Here is a 16,175-nt window from a genome sequence, read left to right on the forward strand (position 1 = left end):
GGATGTAGGGTTGAGGAACTATGGCTAGACCTAAGCTCTGAGGACAAGAGGAATGAGTTGTAAGGCCCAGGCAAGGGCCAGCAGATTGGTGACTGGGGAAGAGACAAACACTGGGAGATGTTGAAGGAATGAGAATCCAACTGTGACCTCTCTTATGGAGTTGGCTGGGCCGGGGGCATGATTCTTTCTTATAGTTCAGCTACTGACCTCCAGCTAGACCAGGTTGAAGCTGAAGATCTGGAAGAAGAGCTAATAGATGGTTTGGAAGACTGCTGCAACCATGATGAGAATGAAGAGGAGGAGGGTGAGTAGGGGACCCTCTCACCTCCAACTGGGCATGGGTCACCACCGCTAGGGAAGGGGACTAACAATTGTGTACCAGATCCTTAACTCACTTTGTCACCTACATTCATCATTCGCCTTGGGGGTTTAAGGGCGGTAGTGGCTTTTGGGGGACTTGCTCTCTAGTCCCCCATCCCCCGAGTCTTGCCTTCTCCCTGCTGCTGTCGAGCTTCGGGGAGGCCATGCAAGGCAGCAGCGGGTGCTTGTGGCTCTGTAAGAAGGCTGAGCCAAGATGTCCGAGGAAGAGCTGCCTGGGCTTGGTGACTTTGTGTGGCAGCCTCTCCTAGCTGGGACTTCTCTGCTTTTCCCCCCCAGGAGACTCAGAGTGCTCCTCATGCAGTGCTGTGTCCCCCAGCGAGTCAGTAGCAGTGATCTCTCGGTGAGTGCTGGCTGTGTAGATCGTTGGTAGAGGCCCATTTTCCATCTCTTTAAGATTATAAAGAGATTAATCACCTAAGTCATTAATTAATGGCCCTGTTAACCCTAACTCATTTTTACCAAATTTTTACATTAGGACTTTAGTTTTCAAACAGGAAACAGTGGAAGGGAACAGAAGCATATTTTATCAGTTGGGCTTAAAAACAGTACCAAGTTTCTTAGGCTGCAGTTTGGTCTTTAGGCTTCAAGAAATTGTTCAAGTAAAAAGCAAATAATCTCAAGAAGTATTTAGAAAATTAATAACTAATTAATGAAGACCCATAATGTTTGAGGTAGATTCTTAGTTAGGCTACCCACGTGAGGGTAACTGCCACCTTGCATTATGAGTGTGTCCCACAGGCAGAAACAGTTCTGAGATAGATATACTGCTAATTGGAGCTTTTTGTAATGCTCTTCTGCTCCCTTCAGAGGTTAGTTTTATAAGACTGATGTTGACCTTAGTAATAAGAAATTGAATTTAAAATTCGCTAGCTTTAATCTAGATTATTTTGTTGACTGCCCTTTGTGGAATCTGAGCGATACCCATCTCTAACTAGGGAACCAAGAAGTCAGTCTCTTAATGTAGACCCTTCTTTTGTAAAACAGATAGTTGTAGAATGCTGTATAACTGAGATGGGGAGTCCAGGGAGAGGAAGGAATGCAGGACTAAGAGGAAATTACTGTAAATGAGGACATGTCATTGTGCTAAAGAGTTTTAGAACTTGCTTAAGGATCATATAGATCACCTTTCTGGGTAGAAAGTTAACATTCTTCAATATAATCTTCCTTGTTTCCCTCATCACTTCCAACCTTGTCTCAATATGAAGCTCTGTCTTCATTAATTATTATTAGATATTAAAAAGAACCCTCACGGGCTTCCCTGGTGGCACAGTGGTTAAGAGTCTGCCTGCCAGTGCAGGGGACGCAGGTTCGAGCCCTGGTCCGGGAAGATCCCACATGCCACGGAGCAACTAGGCCACAACTACTGAGCCCACGTGCTGCAACTACTGAAGCCCGTGCGCCCTAGAGCCCGTGCTCCGCAACAAGAGAAGCCACCACAGTGAGAAGGCCATGCACCTCAATGAAGAGTAGCCCCCGCTTTCTGCAACTAGAGAAAGCCCACGCGCAGCAACAAAGACCCAACGCAGCCAAAAATAAATAAATAAAATAAATTAAAAAAAAAACAAAAAGAAAAAGAACCCTCACAAAGTACTAAACATTAAAGTTTTTTTCTTTTAAAAAATAACTTGTACTGAAAATGTAAAATGTAAAAAAATGTAAAAAAAGCAAAATTTCTATTCTAATTTTAATTAAAATCTGGCCATATGTGTTGAGGCTTGCCTAGCATGTGGAGCACCCAGACTCTGGTTGCTTTCCTTTGTGTCAGTTGTGCCTTAGATGAAGCTAAGAGGAAAAGTTAGCCTCACCTAAAGTCAGTATGGACAAGGCAGGCTGCATCTCTGAATGTGATGGTGCACATTCACATGGTGCAGCGGCCGTGCCAGTTTTAGAGTCCCAAACCAACAAGGTGGAGAGAGTTGTTTGGAAAGTGGAGAGACAGAATTGGGACTTGCTGTGAAGACTGGTAGAAATCCTGTCATAGGTATCCTGAATCTGGTGCATAAATTCTGTTACTTTAAGCCTAACCCATTGTCCTTTCAGAAAAGCAAAGCTACTCCTGGTCGTATATACTGGATGTTGACTAAGCACCTCCACTCTCCAGAAGAGAAATATATTTAACATTTAATTGACTTGGAACCCCTTTTCCACACTTAAGGGCGATCTAGGTTTGTCTTCAGGCCTACTTCAAGGCAGCTGAACGGCCCTTTATTTAACCTTTCTGATTTATAAGATAAAATTCACAAAAGGTGTTCGTTAATTATTTGCTCATTAATTAATTTAACTTCTACAAAATATACAGTCTATATGAAGCTTAAAACATGAGTTCAAGCAAATGGAGGTTGATGAATTCTAAACTACTTTGCATTTTGACTAAAATCAGAAATATTTTTGGATTGCTAAAATCTTATTTTTTCCCAATTATGAAAGATTTATATATTTATTATAGAAAATTTTGCAGTCACAGAAAGATCATTGAAAACACAACCTCTACTTCTCTATCCAGCAATAGTTTATTACATTTCCTGTTCCATATTCTTTTTCTAAGAATTGTGTAAATTTAGAGATGGCAATCATCAAGTCCAGCCTCTTTTTTTCAAACATGAAAATTGAGGACCAGAGAAGTTAAGTAACTATTTGCAAGGTCAAGGTTTCTAGCACTGCTAAACCAGAAGCCAGACCCATTGAGGTTAAGTTCAGTACTCTTGAGAGGCAGCTAACAAAGATTTTTTTTTTTTAATTAAACTTTTGAGACATTTGTAGATTTCCATGCAGTTTTAAGAAATAATACAGAGATTCCCTGAATTCTTTACTCAATTTCCCCTTGTGGTAACATCTTTTTTTTTATTTTGGCTGCGTTGGGTCTTCATTGCTGCGCACGGGCTTTCTCTAGTTGCGGCGAGCCGGGGCTACTCTTCGTTGAGGTGCGCGGGCTTCTCATTGCGGTGGCTTCCCTCGTTGCAGAGCCCGGGCTGTAGGTGCGTGGGCTTCAGTAGTTGTAGTGTGTGAGCTCAGTAGTTGTGGCTTGCGGGCTCTAGAGCACAGGCTCAGTAGTTGTGGAGCAGGGGCTTAGTTGCTCCGCGGCATGTGGGATCTTCCCGGACCAGGGCTCGAACCCGTGTCCCCTGCATTGGCAGGCGGATTCTTAACCACTGTGCCACCAGGGAAGTCCCTCCTGTGTAACATCTTGCAAAACTATAGTACAATTTAGTACAATCAAGACATTAACATTAGTGAAAATGTAAGCATTTCCGTCACTGCAAGAATCCCTCCTGTTGTCCTGAGAGTGCGCCTACTTCCTTCCTACTCCCATCCCCTTCTTGACCCCTAGCAACCGATAGTTTTGTTATTTCAAGAATGTTATACAAATGGAATGATAGCCATATATAGCCTTTTGAGATTAGCTTTTTTTACTCAGCATATTCTTTGCAAATTCATCCAGGTTGTTGCATGTATCCATAGTTCATTCCTTTATATTGCTGGGTAGTGTTCCATGCTATCAATGGACCACAGTTTGATTAACCAGCCACCTGCTGAAGGATATTTTGTTTGTTTGCAGTTTCTGACTATTACGAATAAAGCTGCTCTAAACAATTGTGTACATATTTTTGAGTGAACATAAGCCTTCATCTCTCTGAGATAAATGCCCAGGGGTGTAATTGCTGGGTTCTTTGGTAATTGCATGTTTAGTTTTTTTTGTTTGATTTTTTTCTTTTTTGGCTGTACCACACAGCATGTGGGATCTTAGTTCCCTGACCAGGGATTGAGCCTGAGCCCCCTGCATTGGGAGCACAGAGTCTTAACCACTGGACCGCCAGGGAAATCCTGCATGTTTAGTTTTTTTGTTTTTTTTTTAATGAAAGCTTCTTTCTTTCTTTCTTTCTTTATTTTTGGCTGTGTTGGGTCTTCGTTTCTGTGCGAGGGCTTTCTCTAGTTGTGGCGAGCGGGGGCCACTCTTCATCGCGGTGCGCGGGCCTCTCTTGTTGCGGAGCACACGCTCCAGACGCGCAGGCTCAGTAGTTGTGGCTCACGGGCTTAGTTGCTCCACGGCATGTGGGATCTTCCCAGACCAGGGCTGGAACCTGTGTCCCCTGCATTAGCAGGCAGATTCTCAACCACTGCGCCACCAGGGAAGCCCCTGCATGTTTAGTTTTTTAAGAAACTGCCAAAACTGTTTTCCAGAGTGGCTGTACCATTTTGCATTCCTGTCTTGTCTTTGTTTTTAAACATTAACTCATTCTCCTTGATTTTCAACAATCTTAAATTCTGATACTCAGTAAATGAAAAGCCTTTAAAGGGAAATATTTTGGAAATGAGAAATAGAGTTGAATTAATTGGATTTATTTAATTAGGAATTAATATTTAACTTGACCCAATAAAATGCACTAAAAATCTCTAAGGTTTGAAACACTGAAATGTTTTACATACAGTGCCTATTTCTGTTGTGCTGCAAAATAACAAGTAGAGTGGCTCTTTATAAGCTAAAAATTAATCTTAAAAAATATTTGTGGATCATATAGCTCAGTATAGAGAGTAATAACTACTCTCTCCACTTTCAGTGCTGTTTGAAGAAATGGTCTGGGTCTGTCAATAAACAGTTGAGGTTTTGACTATTTTGAGACTCCTTGAGCTAGCCTCGGCCAAGACATTGTTGGAATAACAGTAGGGACCCCATGGCCCACTGCTGCAGATTCCCAGACATGTGTTACCACATTGTTATGTAAAAATCTGATGTTAACGAATCATTTTCAAAACAGAGAAGAGCATTAATCATCCATATATTTTCAGATAAATGTAAAATGAGTTAGGAGTAGCACTACTTCTTTTCTTTCTGTTGCCTTTTTCCCCCTTTTAAAAAATCTCTATATCTCTTCTTAGTTCATTTCTACCTTTTCTGCTTTTCCTCCTTTTTAGTTACCCATATCATTCTTTTTCTCTCCTCGTTATTTCTCTTAGTCTTAGTGTAGTATATTCCTCTACTAGTATCCACTCAAACTCATTACCTGCTCTCAGAACCACTCTTTTCAGGAACCTCCTCAGCCTGTGGCTTGTCACAGGAAATTTTGGAGTTGTCTCATAGAATGAAGTATTGGAAAACTTTGTCTTTAGGTGATTTTTAATGGTGTGACTGTGTATAGGTTAGCTGTAGCGCCTTATGTATTAATATTTGCAAAATAATTATTGAGCACTTGTTTTTGTAGAATCAAAGTGTAAAAGATAGCGCCCTGAATGAAATATGTAATAGTAACAGCACTCAGGGCTGTGGCTTTCCCTTTCTCTACCACATTTCTGTTTTTCATCTTAGGAACTGTATGGAGATTCTGACCAAACCCCTTTCCAATGAGAAAGTTGTCCGACCAGCCCTCATCTACAGTCTCTTTCCCAACGTGCCCCCTACCATCTATTTTGGCACTCCGGATGAGAGAGGTAAACCTGGCCCAGTGTCAGCCCAGAAGAACCCCCAGGAGAAGGATGCTAGCGAAGTTGGGAGGGGGTGGCAATAGGGTGGAAGGGGCTTTCCAGAATGGCTGTATTGGTGCTTGGTTCCCCGCCTGGTTCACCAGTCTGATGGGGGGATCTTTATTTTGTCCATCCTTTGGCTGACCCTCTCAGCCCCATAATCTCATGATCATTCTTGCCCTCTAACCTTGCGTCTTTCCCCTTTCAACCGCCTCTCCTCTCTGTTTTCCTCATTCCTGTGCAGCCTCCTTTCTTCCCCAAAGTGTGCTCCTTTCAAACTCTGATATGGAACAATACTTAGTGACTTGCCTACCCAGGGAAGGCTGAGCAACAGTGCCATCTTTTACCTCTTCTCACCATGACTCTCCTGCTCTTCTCCACACTCTCCCCCCACCTCCCCGTTTTCCCCAAGTGGAGAAACTTCCCTGGGAGCAGAGGAAGCTGCTCCGGTGGAAGATGAGCACAGTGACCCCCAACATTGTCAAGCAGACCATTGGACGGTCCCACTTCAAAATCAGCAAGAGTGAGTCACTTGCCTTACTTCGAGCCTGTGCTCTGCCCCAACAGATGGGCTTTGGGCAGGAACGGAGCCCTAGATACCTCCTGTTATGTGGGGACCCTGTCCTGAAGTTTCCAACTTCATAGGAGGACATAGGTCTGAAATCCCTCTGGGCTGGAGTCTGTTCCTCGCAATTGGAAGACAGAGGCCCATTGTTCTGGTCCTGACCCCAGGGCCTCATGTAGGACAGCTCCGTGGCAACTCTTAGAAAACCGGGGCTGGGAGCTATGCCCTGGCCCAGTGGTGTTTCTGGGGCCTCTGAGCCTCTCTCTGTCCCAGGGACTGAGCTGCCAGCAGGACTGACTTCCTGATGTGCCTTCTGTAGGGAATGATGACTGGCTGGGCTGCTGGGGTCACCACATGAAGTCTCCTAGTTTCCGATCCATTCAGGAGCATCAGAAGGTAGGGGCCCTTTCTGAGCCACTCTTCCCCTGGACTCTGGACTGGGCAGGAGGAGGCTGGTATTGGAAGTGAGGGAAGAGGAGGATGACCATGGAGAAGTCAGGAGGGTTCATAGGGGAGTGGAGGAAGTGTAGGAGGCAGGTGCGGGGTGAGCCCCCAGCAGATCACGCATGTCTAGTAGTTCAGCTGCAGTGTCTTAGACAGTTGCAGCCTCTAAAAGACACTTTTTCCTCTAGTGTCTTGAGATGCAGTGTCAGTTTTCAGTTTATTATGTTTCTCCTGTAACCGCTGCGCATTGCCTCCATTCCTCCAAGCTGAATATGTGTAAAGAAGACTTTGGTCTCATGCTGGAATGAATAGTCCCTTTTCCCCAGGAAAGCCAGGTACTTTCCTGTCTTTGTCCTACAGGCATGGAAAAAGACTTAACGGCTTTTTCTTTGCTCTTAAGGTGAATATTATGTCTGTCTTAGTTACTATTTTATGTCATGAACTGTTGACTCCTAAAGGGCACTACGTTTTGTTGTGTTTGCGTTTTAATCATTTTTTGGTGAACGCTCAGCAGCTGAATACTTAAGGACCTTTAGACGGTGATAATCAGATGGAACAGGAGCTTTGAATGTTGAAATGGTGTAATGAATCTTGCTGTCTTCCTTGTGGTCTCACCTGGACTCTCTCTCTCCCTACTCTCACCCTTTGTCCCTTCTGCAGCTAAACCACTTCCCAGGTTCATTCCAGATTGGGCGAAAGGACCGACTGTGGCGGAACCTGTCCCGCATGCAGAGCCGGTTTGGCAAGAAGGAGTTCAGTTTCTTCCCTCAGTCCTTCATCCTGCCCCAGGATGCCAAGCTTCTGCGCAAAGCCTGGGAGAGCAGCAGCCGCCAAAAATGGATTGTTAAACCAGTGAGTGGATCACGGCAGGTGGCAGGCCAGGGCCTGAGAGTGGGAACAGCGGAGTGTCTGGCCAGGTAAACAGCTCCTCTCCTCTCCCCTTGACCTCTAGCCAGCATCTGCTCGAGGCATTGGCATCCAGGTCATTCACAAGTGGAGTCAGCTCCCCAAGCGAAGGCCCCTTCTGGTACAGAGGTGAGCCGGTCTCCAGCTCAGATCCCGCTCCCCGTTTCCCATCTTCTCAGCCTGGAGGTTCCCTTTTCACGATGTTCTTTTGTCCTTTGTCCTCCCAGCCAAAAAACTTCCTCAGCCAGCTGTTTAAAGGTCTCTGTCCTGGGGACCGTTAGCTGGCTTTTGCCATGGCTCAGTTACCTACCAAGCCCTATCTCATCTGTCCTGTCCCTGAAGCTGGCCTTTCCCTGTGTAGGTATCTCCACAAACCCTACCTCATCAGCGGCAGCAAGTTCGATCTGCGAATCTATGTTTACGTCACCTCCTATGATCCTCTACGGATTTACCTCTTTTCAGATGGACTCGTCCGCTTTGCCAGTTGCAAGTATGTGGTAGTGGTGAGGCCTTATCCTGACAGCTTTGGGGATTTGCTTTCCCTCCAGGGAGGGAAGCCAGCGGACACCAAGCAGGAAAATAACCAATATTTTGGTAGTTTTTGTTAGCAAAGGAGAAGGTAGGGTGCCTTTGGGAAAACCTAGTCTTCCTTTTCTCCTGTGTGTCTCCTTTACTTTTACATCAAACACTTCACTTCTGACGCTTCTGGTCACCAAATGTGTGGGTTTTTTTCCCCCACACGAAGCAGTTCTACACAACACCAGGTGAGTGTCCTACAATTGAACTCAATTCTGACACTGTCTACCTGGAGATAGCATCAGATCCCACAGGTTAACGGCTCAGTTTCATCAGGCTGCCCCTCCCTCCACCACCTCAGATGCCAGTTGCAAGTGCAGGGTGCCGCATGTGTTTCTGACCAATCGGCTGTAAATCAGAGGTTCCCATGACCCCCTCCTTGGGGCCGGGGCTGAGGGGTATCAATTTGATTAATTTGCTAGAGCAGCTCACTCAACTCAGGAAAACAGTTGACTTATGTTTACTGATTTATGAAAGATGGATGTGATAAAGGGTACAGAAGAACAGCCAGATGGAAGAGATGCACAGGGCAAGGTATGTAGGAAGAGGCGCGGAGCTTCTATGCCCTCTCTGGGCTGGCTGCTCTCGCAGCACCTCCAGAGGTTTACCCACCCGGAAGCTCTCTGAACCTCATGTTTTGGGGATTTTTATGGAGGCTTCATCACTTAGGCATGATCGATCATTAACTCCATTTTCAGCCCTTCTCCCTTTTTAAGAGAATGGGAGTTGAGTGGGGGGAGTTGAAACTTCCAACTGTCTAATCATGGCTTGGTCTTTCCAGTGACTGTCCCTCATCCAGGAGCCATCCAGGAGCTTACCCAGTGTCGCCTCATTAGAACAAAAGACGCTCCTATCACCCAGGAAATTATAAGAGTTTCAGGAGCTCTGTGTCAGAAACTGGGGTCAAAGACCAAATCTGAGAACAAAGATGCTCCTTGTACTCTTACCACTTAGGAATTTACAAAGGTTTTAGGAGCTCTGTGTCAGGGGCTGGGGGCAGAGACCAATATGTATATTTGTTATTATAAATCACAGTTATATGTGGAAGGGGAAATAAGGAGGTTCTCTGCTTTACTGAATAGGGAGGGTCTTCCTGCAGGACTGAGGTGGGATAAATTGGGAGATGAGTTTATCTGTGGTGTTTTGGAAACCTTACCAGTAGGTGTACTTCTCAGACCCTTGTGCATCTGAAAAGATCTGTCCACTTGTCCTTTGCCTCCTCAGGATGTAGGGAAATGTTTGGACCGTTATCCATCTGCCATCTCACCATCTCACGTCTGCCTTTCCTCTCACTTCCAGGTATTCCCCTTCCATGAAGAGCCTTGGCAACAAGTTCATGCACCTGACCAACTACAGTGTCAATAAAAAGAATGCCGAGTACCAGGCCAATGAAGATGAAACGGCCTGCCAGGGCCACAAATGGTACCCAGACAGTGTCCCCATCAAGTGGAGGTCTAGAGGAGCACAGGGTTCTGGGGTTTGGGGAGGTTTCGGGGGGGTGGTGAGTGGAGAATTAATATAAGACCCAGAGATTATATAAACACTTCGCAATTCAGAATTGGTCTGTTTGCATCCAACTCATTTCTGTCTTAATTCAAAACATCAAAAGACGATATATGAAGAAGATACCTTTGGGCCTCTCATTCCTTTTTCTTTCTCTTTTCTTCATCGCTCATTCATAGAATACAACCCTAAATTCTCCCTCCTCCTCTCCTGCCTTACAGGGCACTGAAGGCTTTATGGAGCTACCTGAGCCAGAAGGGAGTCAACAGTGATGCCATCTGGGAGAAGATAAAGGACGTTGTTGTCAAAACGATCATCTCGTGAGTCACACTGCCACCCTGGGTGTGGGGTCTGCCACTCAACCCCCCCTTTTCTTGTGGGCCTCCACCCTGCTGTGCTCCAGACTTTTGACCATGCTGTGTTTCCGTTTCTGAGGACAGGGTTTAGGAAGGAACGGATAGACTTAAATTCTGCTCTTCTGCTGAACTTCATCCCCAGAAGCTGGCTCCAGATCACAGACATCTCTTGAGAGCTTCTTTTCCTGGGTTGCTTCTGTTCTCCCATCTCTGAGCCACTCCATTGGCAGGGCAGCTCTAGGTAGAGCCTTTGGGAGGAGCTGAGCTGAATACTTTCTCCTCCCTGTTACCAGGTCAGAACCCTATGTGACCAGCCTGCTGAAGATGTACGTGCGGCGGCCCTACAGCTGCCACGAGCTCTTCGGTTTCGACATCATGCTGGATGAGAACCTCAAGCCCTGGGTCCTGGAAGTCAACATCTCCCCAAGGTAGGTATTCTCAGGGCACTCACGGTAGAAGCCTTTCTGTGTCCTCATGATCCTGTTTCTGCTCCGGTCTTGCTGACTTTGGGAAAACTTTTCCTTCACTAGAATATGTGTTTTCCCTTCATGGTCTGTTTATGCATTCCCTTATTCTTTGCCATTATCTCAAGGTTCTCTGACATTGGAGACAGATTGTTAAAAGTTACTCTTTTAAACTTGATGCCTACTGCATGCTTTTCCCTAGCAAGGTCATGGGCAGGAACCACCCTGTGTGAGGTTATTCACTATCCGTGGGGCAAGAAGACCCCCGTGATGGTGCTCATGAGTTTGGATGTAAATGGGGCTGGCCTTGACTGGGACTTGTGACTGGAAACAGTTTTGGCATCTGCTTTTACCACTCTTTGGATCCTTTCCCTGAAGCCTCCACTCCAACTCTCCACTGGACATCAGCATCAAAGGCCAGATGATCCGTGACCTTCTGAACCTGGCGGGCTTTGTTCTGCCCAGCGCAGAGGATATCGCTTCCAGCTCCAGTAGCTCCACCAGCTCCACCACCAGGTCAGCCTCCTTGCTTGTCTGCAGCTTGGCTGGCAGCATGAGCAGCCCCATAGAGACTCTGGGAAGTGACGGTGCTGGGCGCTCCCTCCTGCTTGGTCTCCCTTGCTGCTCAGTCTGCCCCTGCAATCTACTCACACACTACTGCCATGTCAGTGCCCCTAAAAGCCTGTTTGCTTAATTGCTCCCCTGCCCAGGAATCCCCACAGAGCCTGGGGGATCAGCTTTAAATTCCTCAAGCAGGGGATTCCCTGGCGGTCTAGTGGTTAAGACTCCACGCTTTCACTGCTGAGAGCCGGGGTTCAGTCCCTGGTCAGGGAACTACGATCCCACCAGCCGTGCAACACAGCCAAAAAAAAAAATTCCTCAAGCAGACATTCAAGGCCCCAGCCTCTTTTCCCCAGGCACCCCTCCCTTAATTCCTCTTCCCAGCTCCTGTGCTCTGACAAACTGGATCGCGCATAGAACCTCAAGGTTGGAAGACTCCTTAAGGATTAGTTAGTCTAGTCTCCTCTCTGAAATGTTCACTGCTTCTCATTGTTCCCCTATGGTGTCCCCTCCTCTGCTCATGGGGTTTCTTCCTCCTTCCACTCAGCAAGACCTCCCTGTTTCAACCTCACCCATTCATCAAAGCCTAGCTGAAGGCAGCATCTTCATGAAACCAGCTCAATGTGGGCTCTCTCCTCCACACCCCCAAAGCACTCAGAAGAAAGGGAGGAAAGGGAGCTCAAGTTTTTGGTAACAAAACTTGCTTTCCCCACTGTACCTTGTAGACTTATATTTGGCTCTGTGCTATAGTTATTTGTCATTTGACACATGCCATCCTGTGAGCTTCTTGGAGGCCATCTTTGTGTCTCTCTCAGCAGTAATTGTTGTAATGTGGATGATGAAACTGAGGTGCAGGGAGGTCAGGGAATTCGTCCAGGATCACATAGCCAGTAGGGCCAAGCTGGATATTTATTATAGTAAGTGTTCACTAAATTAAACTAAACTGAAATATATACAGTGATTGTTCCATGGTCCTCCTTTTTGATCATTTAAATACAACTTAAAGAGGGTGCTTTGTGCTCTTTTAGTTCTTACATGGTACTTCATCTTTGAGTCTCAGGCTACTGGAATGCAGTGCATTGCAGTCTGATTTACTCACATAACGAACTTCTGTCCATCCTTCTTTGTCTTCTCTTGAGAAGGGTGTCTTCCTGGGCTGGACCCTCTCTCTACATGTCCTCAGGATGTGAAGCTGCTGACCTTACCCTTTGCCCCCTTTCCACCCTCTGCCTTAGCCTGCCCAGCTCCCCCAGGGACAGATGTCGAATGGCCCCGGAGTACTTCACTGCACAGAAGATGAAGAAAGCCTATTACCTGACCCAGAAAATTCCTGATCAGGTAGGAAATTGCCTTCACCCCAGTTCTAGCAGAAAGCTTCCCTGGTCAAACCTGTGGAGCCCCAAGGCAAGCAGTTTTTCTTCCCTCTAGGGCAGGGTTTCCTACATCCCCTGGTGTGCAGGGATTTGTTGGAATGTATGTCATTCCGGAGAGAGTTGATGGCCCTTATCACATGTTCAACAACCACTGCTCTTAGCAAAGTGCTGTACCAGCCCACCCTTCTTGTAGAGCTATAGACCCTTCGGGTTTCTTTCCCTGAGGGGCACTGAGCTCCTGGAAGGCTTGACTTTCTCAGAGCAGATGAGGGAGTCAGATGGAAGTGTGGCAGACACAAGGCTGTGGCCAAATCTGGGTTCTGATCTTGACTTTATCCAACAAATCACTTAACCTCTGTGCCCCCTGTCTCCCCTCACCCCAGCCAAGAGTCTCTTCATCCCCCGAATAAGCTCAGCAGACTTGGGAATAGATGAGGTCCAGAGTGGGCCCACCAGACTGCCTTGGTGGTCCTTTGGTCCTGGAGCCTTAGGACCCCAGAGCTGTACTCCCCATCCCCCAGCTTTTTGATTCTCTACCTCTGGCTTACACTCTTTGTCATACCCTTTTCCCCCCTGTTCCTTGGGCCACAGGACTTCTATTCATCTGTGCTGGATGTCCTGACGCCAGATGATGTTCGGGTTCTGGTTGAGATGGAGGATGAGTTTTCTCGCCGTGGTCAATTTGAACGAATTTTTCCTTCTCGAATCTCTTCTCGCTATCTCCGCTTTTTTGAGCAGCCACGATATTTCAACATTCTCACCACCCAGTGGGAGCAGAAGTACCATGGCAACAAGCTCAGAGGTGATGTGTCCTCCCTGCCCACATGCCATGTTTAATGAGAGATTAAATCCCAATAGACCAAGAAGTGGGCCTCTGTGGCAAGAATAGGCCAGTTGATTCCACCCTCTTAAGTCCCACCCTTGTTAATCTTGTCCTAGGAGTAGATCTGCTTCGGAGTTGGTGCTACAAAGGGTTCCACACAGGAGCCATCTCTGATTCTGCTCCAGTGGTGAGTAGTGCCATTGGGGTGAAGGGGGACAGTCCTACCTCAGGCCCCTCCCTCTTCCACCTTAAGAGTGCAGCATGGGTTGGGTGTAGGTCCAGACCCTCTCACTTCTTCCCAAGGTTCTGCAGGTCTCTGTGTCTCAGGACCCTTCCCTTTCAAGGGAATAATTGCCTCCAGGATTCCCTGGATGCCTTTCTTTCAAGGATCAGGTGCTTTGTAGCCTCAACTTCTTATCTGAATCAAGAGAGGACCAAGACTTCTCCCCATATGGGCCCATTCCTGCAGGGTAGGGAAGGGAAGAGCCCTTTGATCACTCAGAGGTAGAGCTGGGAAAGAGTCCTAAGACCCAGACACTCTCCCCTGACCTCTACCTCGCCCTTTGGCCTCATTGCTTCCTTTACTTTTAGTGGACTCTCCCGACATCAATTCTGACTGTCCCAAAGGGTGATGCGACACTCAATGATTTCTCCAAATCGGAGACTGGCAAGCTGGGGTGAGTGCTGCCTGGGCAAGGGAAGGGTGTTGAGTGTGAATTCGGGGAGTTTTCTTCCTCCCTCTCTTCCCAGAGTATGATGAGATCAGCATTCTCCAGTTGGGGGTTGGTGGGAATATCAGAATATGCAGCCATGGTACCTTCTTCCTGGTGGCTCTTGGTGCGCCCAGCAAAGCTGAGCTGGGGCACAGACTCATCCGCAAAGGCAGCCACTTGCAGCCATACTGAAATGAATACGGTGAATGCCCGCTCTAGACTCTGAAGGTAGCAGATCGTGGGTTAAAGTCTCAGCTACACAATGTCTCAGCCATTTTTTCCTCCCTCTGTTCCCTTCAGAAAACATGGCTCCTCCAAGGGAAGCATACCACTCTCTGAAGATGGGACCATGCCCAAGCCCACGAAGACCCAAGCTGGCCTTTCCCCTTTCCCCAGGAAACCCAGTTCCTCAAAGGACAGTGAGGACACCAACAAAGAGCCCAGCCTCTCCACCCAGACGTTACCCTTGATCAAGTACTCTGGTCAGACTTCGAGGCTTTCTGCCTCCCCCACCTCCCAGTCAGCTGGTGACTCCCTCCTGGCTGCTGTGAGCCTGTGACGGGCCTCTTTCCACTAGCCCCTGCCCAGGTGCACCAGCGTTAGCTACCTCATGGGAACCGGCCGGCCGGCCAGCCTGAGCTCCCAACCCTCCACCTCGCCCCTCCTCCGAGTATTTTTTGAAGTGGTTGAGTTGTAGAGGGAGGTGTCTGGCGGGCTGGAGGGGTGGTGGGGAGGGGGACGAGGTGAGGAAGGTTCACTGGCTGGCACCTCATATCTCAGCGGAGAAGCCAATGATGGCCACTCAGCCTTATAAAGCAGGGTTTGGTTTCTACCTTTAGAGAACCATGTGTGGTTTGTTTTAGGCCTTGGTGCGGTGACTGAGTTACGGCTCAAGAGGAGAAAACATACTGAACATATTCGGGCCTGAAGTCCCTTGCTCTCTATATAATTGAGGAGGTTCCTCTGAGGGTCCTTATTTCCTCAGGTCTCACCCTCCCGCCTCCCCAACCCCCTGTCCTGAGGAGTCACTTTCAGAAGCCTTCAGACCTCCTCAGTAGATAAGCAGGCAGAGGCCATGACATGCTGAACCCATTTCCTATCGTCCTAGTCTTGGGGGCATCCCCACCTCCAGACCATTTCTCCTTTCATATACCCACCCAGCCAGTAGCCCTAGGTCTTCCTATTCTGACCTCACATCACTACTTGTTCAACCTTCTAGACTTCTCTCTCATGGATGTTACCCCTTCAGCTCTTGTCTCCCTGTGAGGTGAGAGGTTTTATGAACTTTGTGGATTTCCCATGGCTGCAGTAAAGGAGCCCGGATAATCCCACTTGCTGTTGCCTGTCTGGGTCCATATATCAAAGGACGCAATCCAAGGGGAGGGTGGAAGGAGCTGTGGTTCCCCCTTCACTCTCTCTGGTGTTCGGGGTCTGGCTCGCAGGTCGCTAGGGCATGCAGACTCTGGTGGCCTGGAGGGCGGGTTTCAGGAGCAGCCACCATTGTAGGATGGGCTTCCAGTCAGGCTCCTGACTAAACCTTGTACTCAGTAAATGTTGACCACGTGAACTGTACGTACGGAGGTCTCACAGGACACAAACACCTAACCAGAAGCTCTACCTCTCTCTCTCCTGGGCCCAGGGGGAAGCCAAGGTGGGAGGGTTTGGATCAGAAAGGTTGTTTTCACTTGAACGATGCTCCTCCTTAACCTGGCACTTCTGGTTGCTGCTCGCCCCCTCTGCAGCCCTACAATCCCTTTACTTCATTTCATTTTTCTATCAGCGAGTCCCAACAAGAAGCCAACTGGCCCCTTGACTCAGTTACCCAGGTTTTCCCTTTGGCGCATCAGGTAGGATGCTCTGCTCACGGTCTGACCCCAGGCTTTCTCTGCCTTCATTCTTGAGCTTGGGAGAGATATCCTGCTTCGTGGCTCCAGGAGTTCTGTGGTGAGTTGGGAGGGAGCCCTGGAAAAATCACTGAGAGGCCTGACTGCGTTCAAGGCCACACAGTTGATGTGTGAAGGCCATGTTGACAGTTGTGAAGAAAGCTTGATGG

The 16,175-nt window shown here is 47.6% G+C and overlaps 1 protein-coding gene across 1 annotated transcript in view; it reads left to right on the forward strand.

Moving 5' to 3' along the window:
• The window catches only part of TTLL4 (tubulin tyrosine ligase like 4), a 38,280-nt gene extending 22,382 nt beyond the window's left edge, over positions 1-15,898 (forward strand). Inside the window, exons 3-19 of the mRNA XM_061187428.1 lie at positions 195-304; positions 658-721; positions 5,684-5,805; positions 6,251-6,361; positions 6,723-6,799; positions 7,508-7,699; positions 7,800-7,882; positions 8,115-8,243; positions 9,629-9,751; positions 10,054-10,152; positions 10,482-10,616; positions 11,031-11,168; positions 12,449-12,551; positions 13,178-13,388; positions 13,526-13,596; positions 14,001-14,086; positions 14,423-15,898. Coding sequence (XP_061043411.1) covers positions 195-304; positions 658-721; positions 5,684-5,805; positions 6,251-6,361; positions 6,723-6,799; positions 7,508-7,699; positions 7,800-7,882; positions 8,115-8,243; positions 9,629-9,751; positions 10,054-10,152; positions 10,482-10,616; positions 11,031-11,168; positions 12,449-12,551; positions 13,178-13,388; positions 13,526-13,596; positions 14,001-14,086; positions 14,423-14,681 — 2,113 coding nt within the window. The 3' untranslated portion in view covers positions 14,682-15,898. The remainder of the gene's footprint in view (positions 1-194; positions 305-657; positions 722-5,683; positions 5,806-6,250; positions 6,362-6,722; positions 6,800-7,507; positions 7,700-7,799; positions 7,883-8,114; positions 8,244-9,628; positions 9,752-10,053; positions 10,153-10,481; positions 10,617-11,030; positions 11,169-12,448; positions 12,552-13,177; positions 13,389-13,525; positions 13,597-14,000; positions 14,087-14,422) is intronic.
• The last annotated feature ends 277 nt before the right edge of the window (positions 15,899-16,175 follow it).

This window comes from Eubalaena glacialis, chromosome 1 (genome assembly GCF_028564815.1).
Source record: "Eubalaena glacialis isolate mEubGla1 chromosome 1, mEubGla1.1.hap2.+ XY, whole genome shotgun sequence".
Taxonomy (NCBI): Eukaryota; Metazoa; Chordata; class Mammalia; order Artiodactyla; family Balaenidae; genus Eubalaena; species Eubalaena glacialis.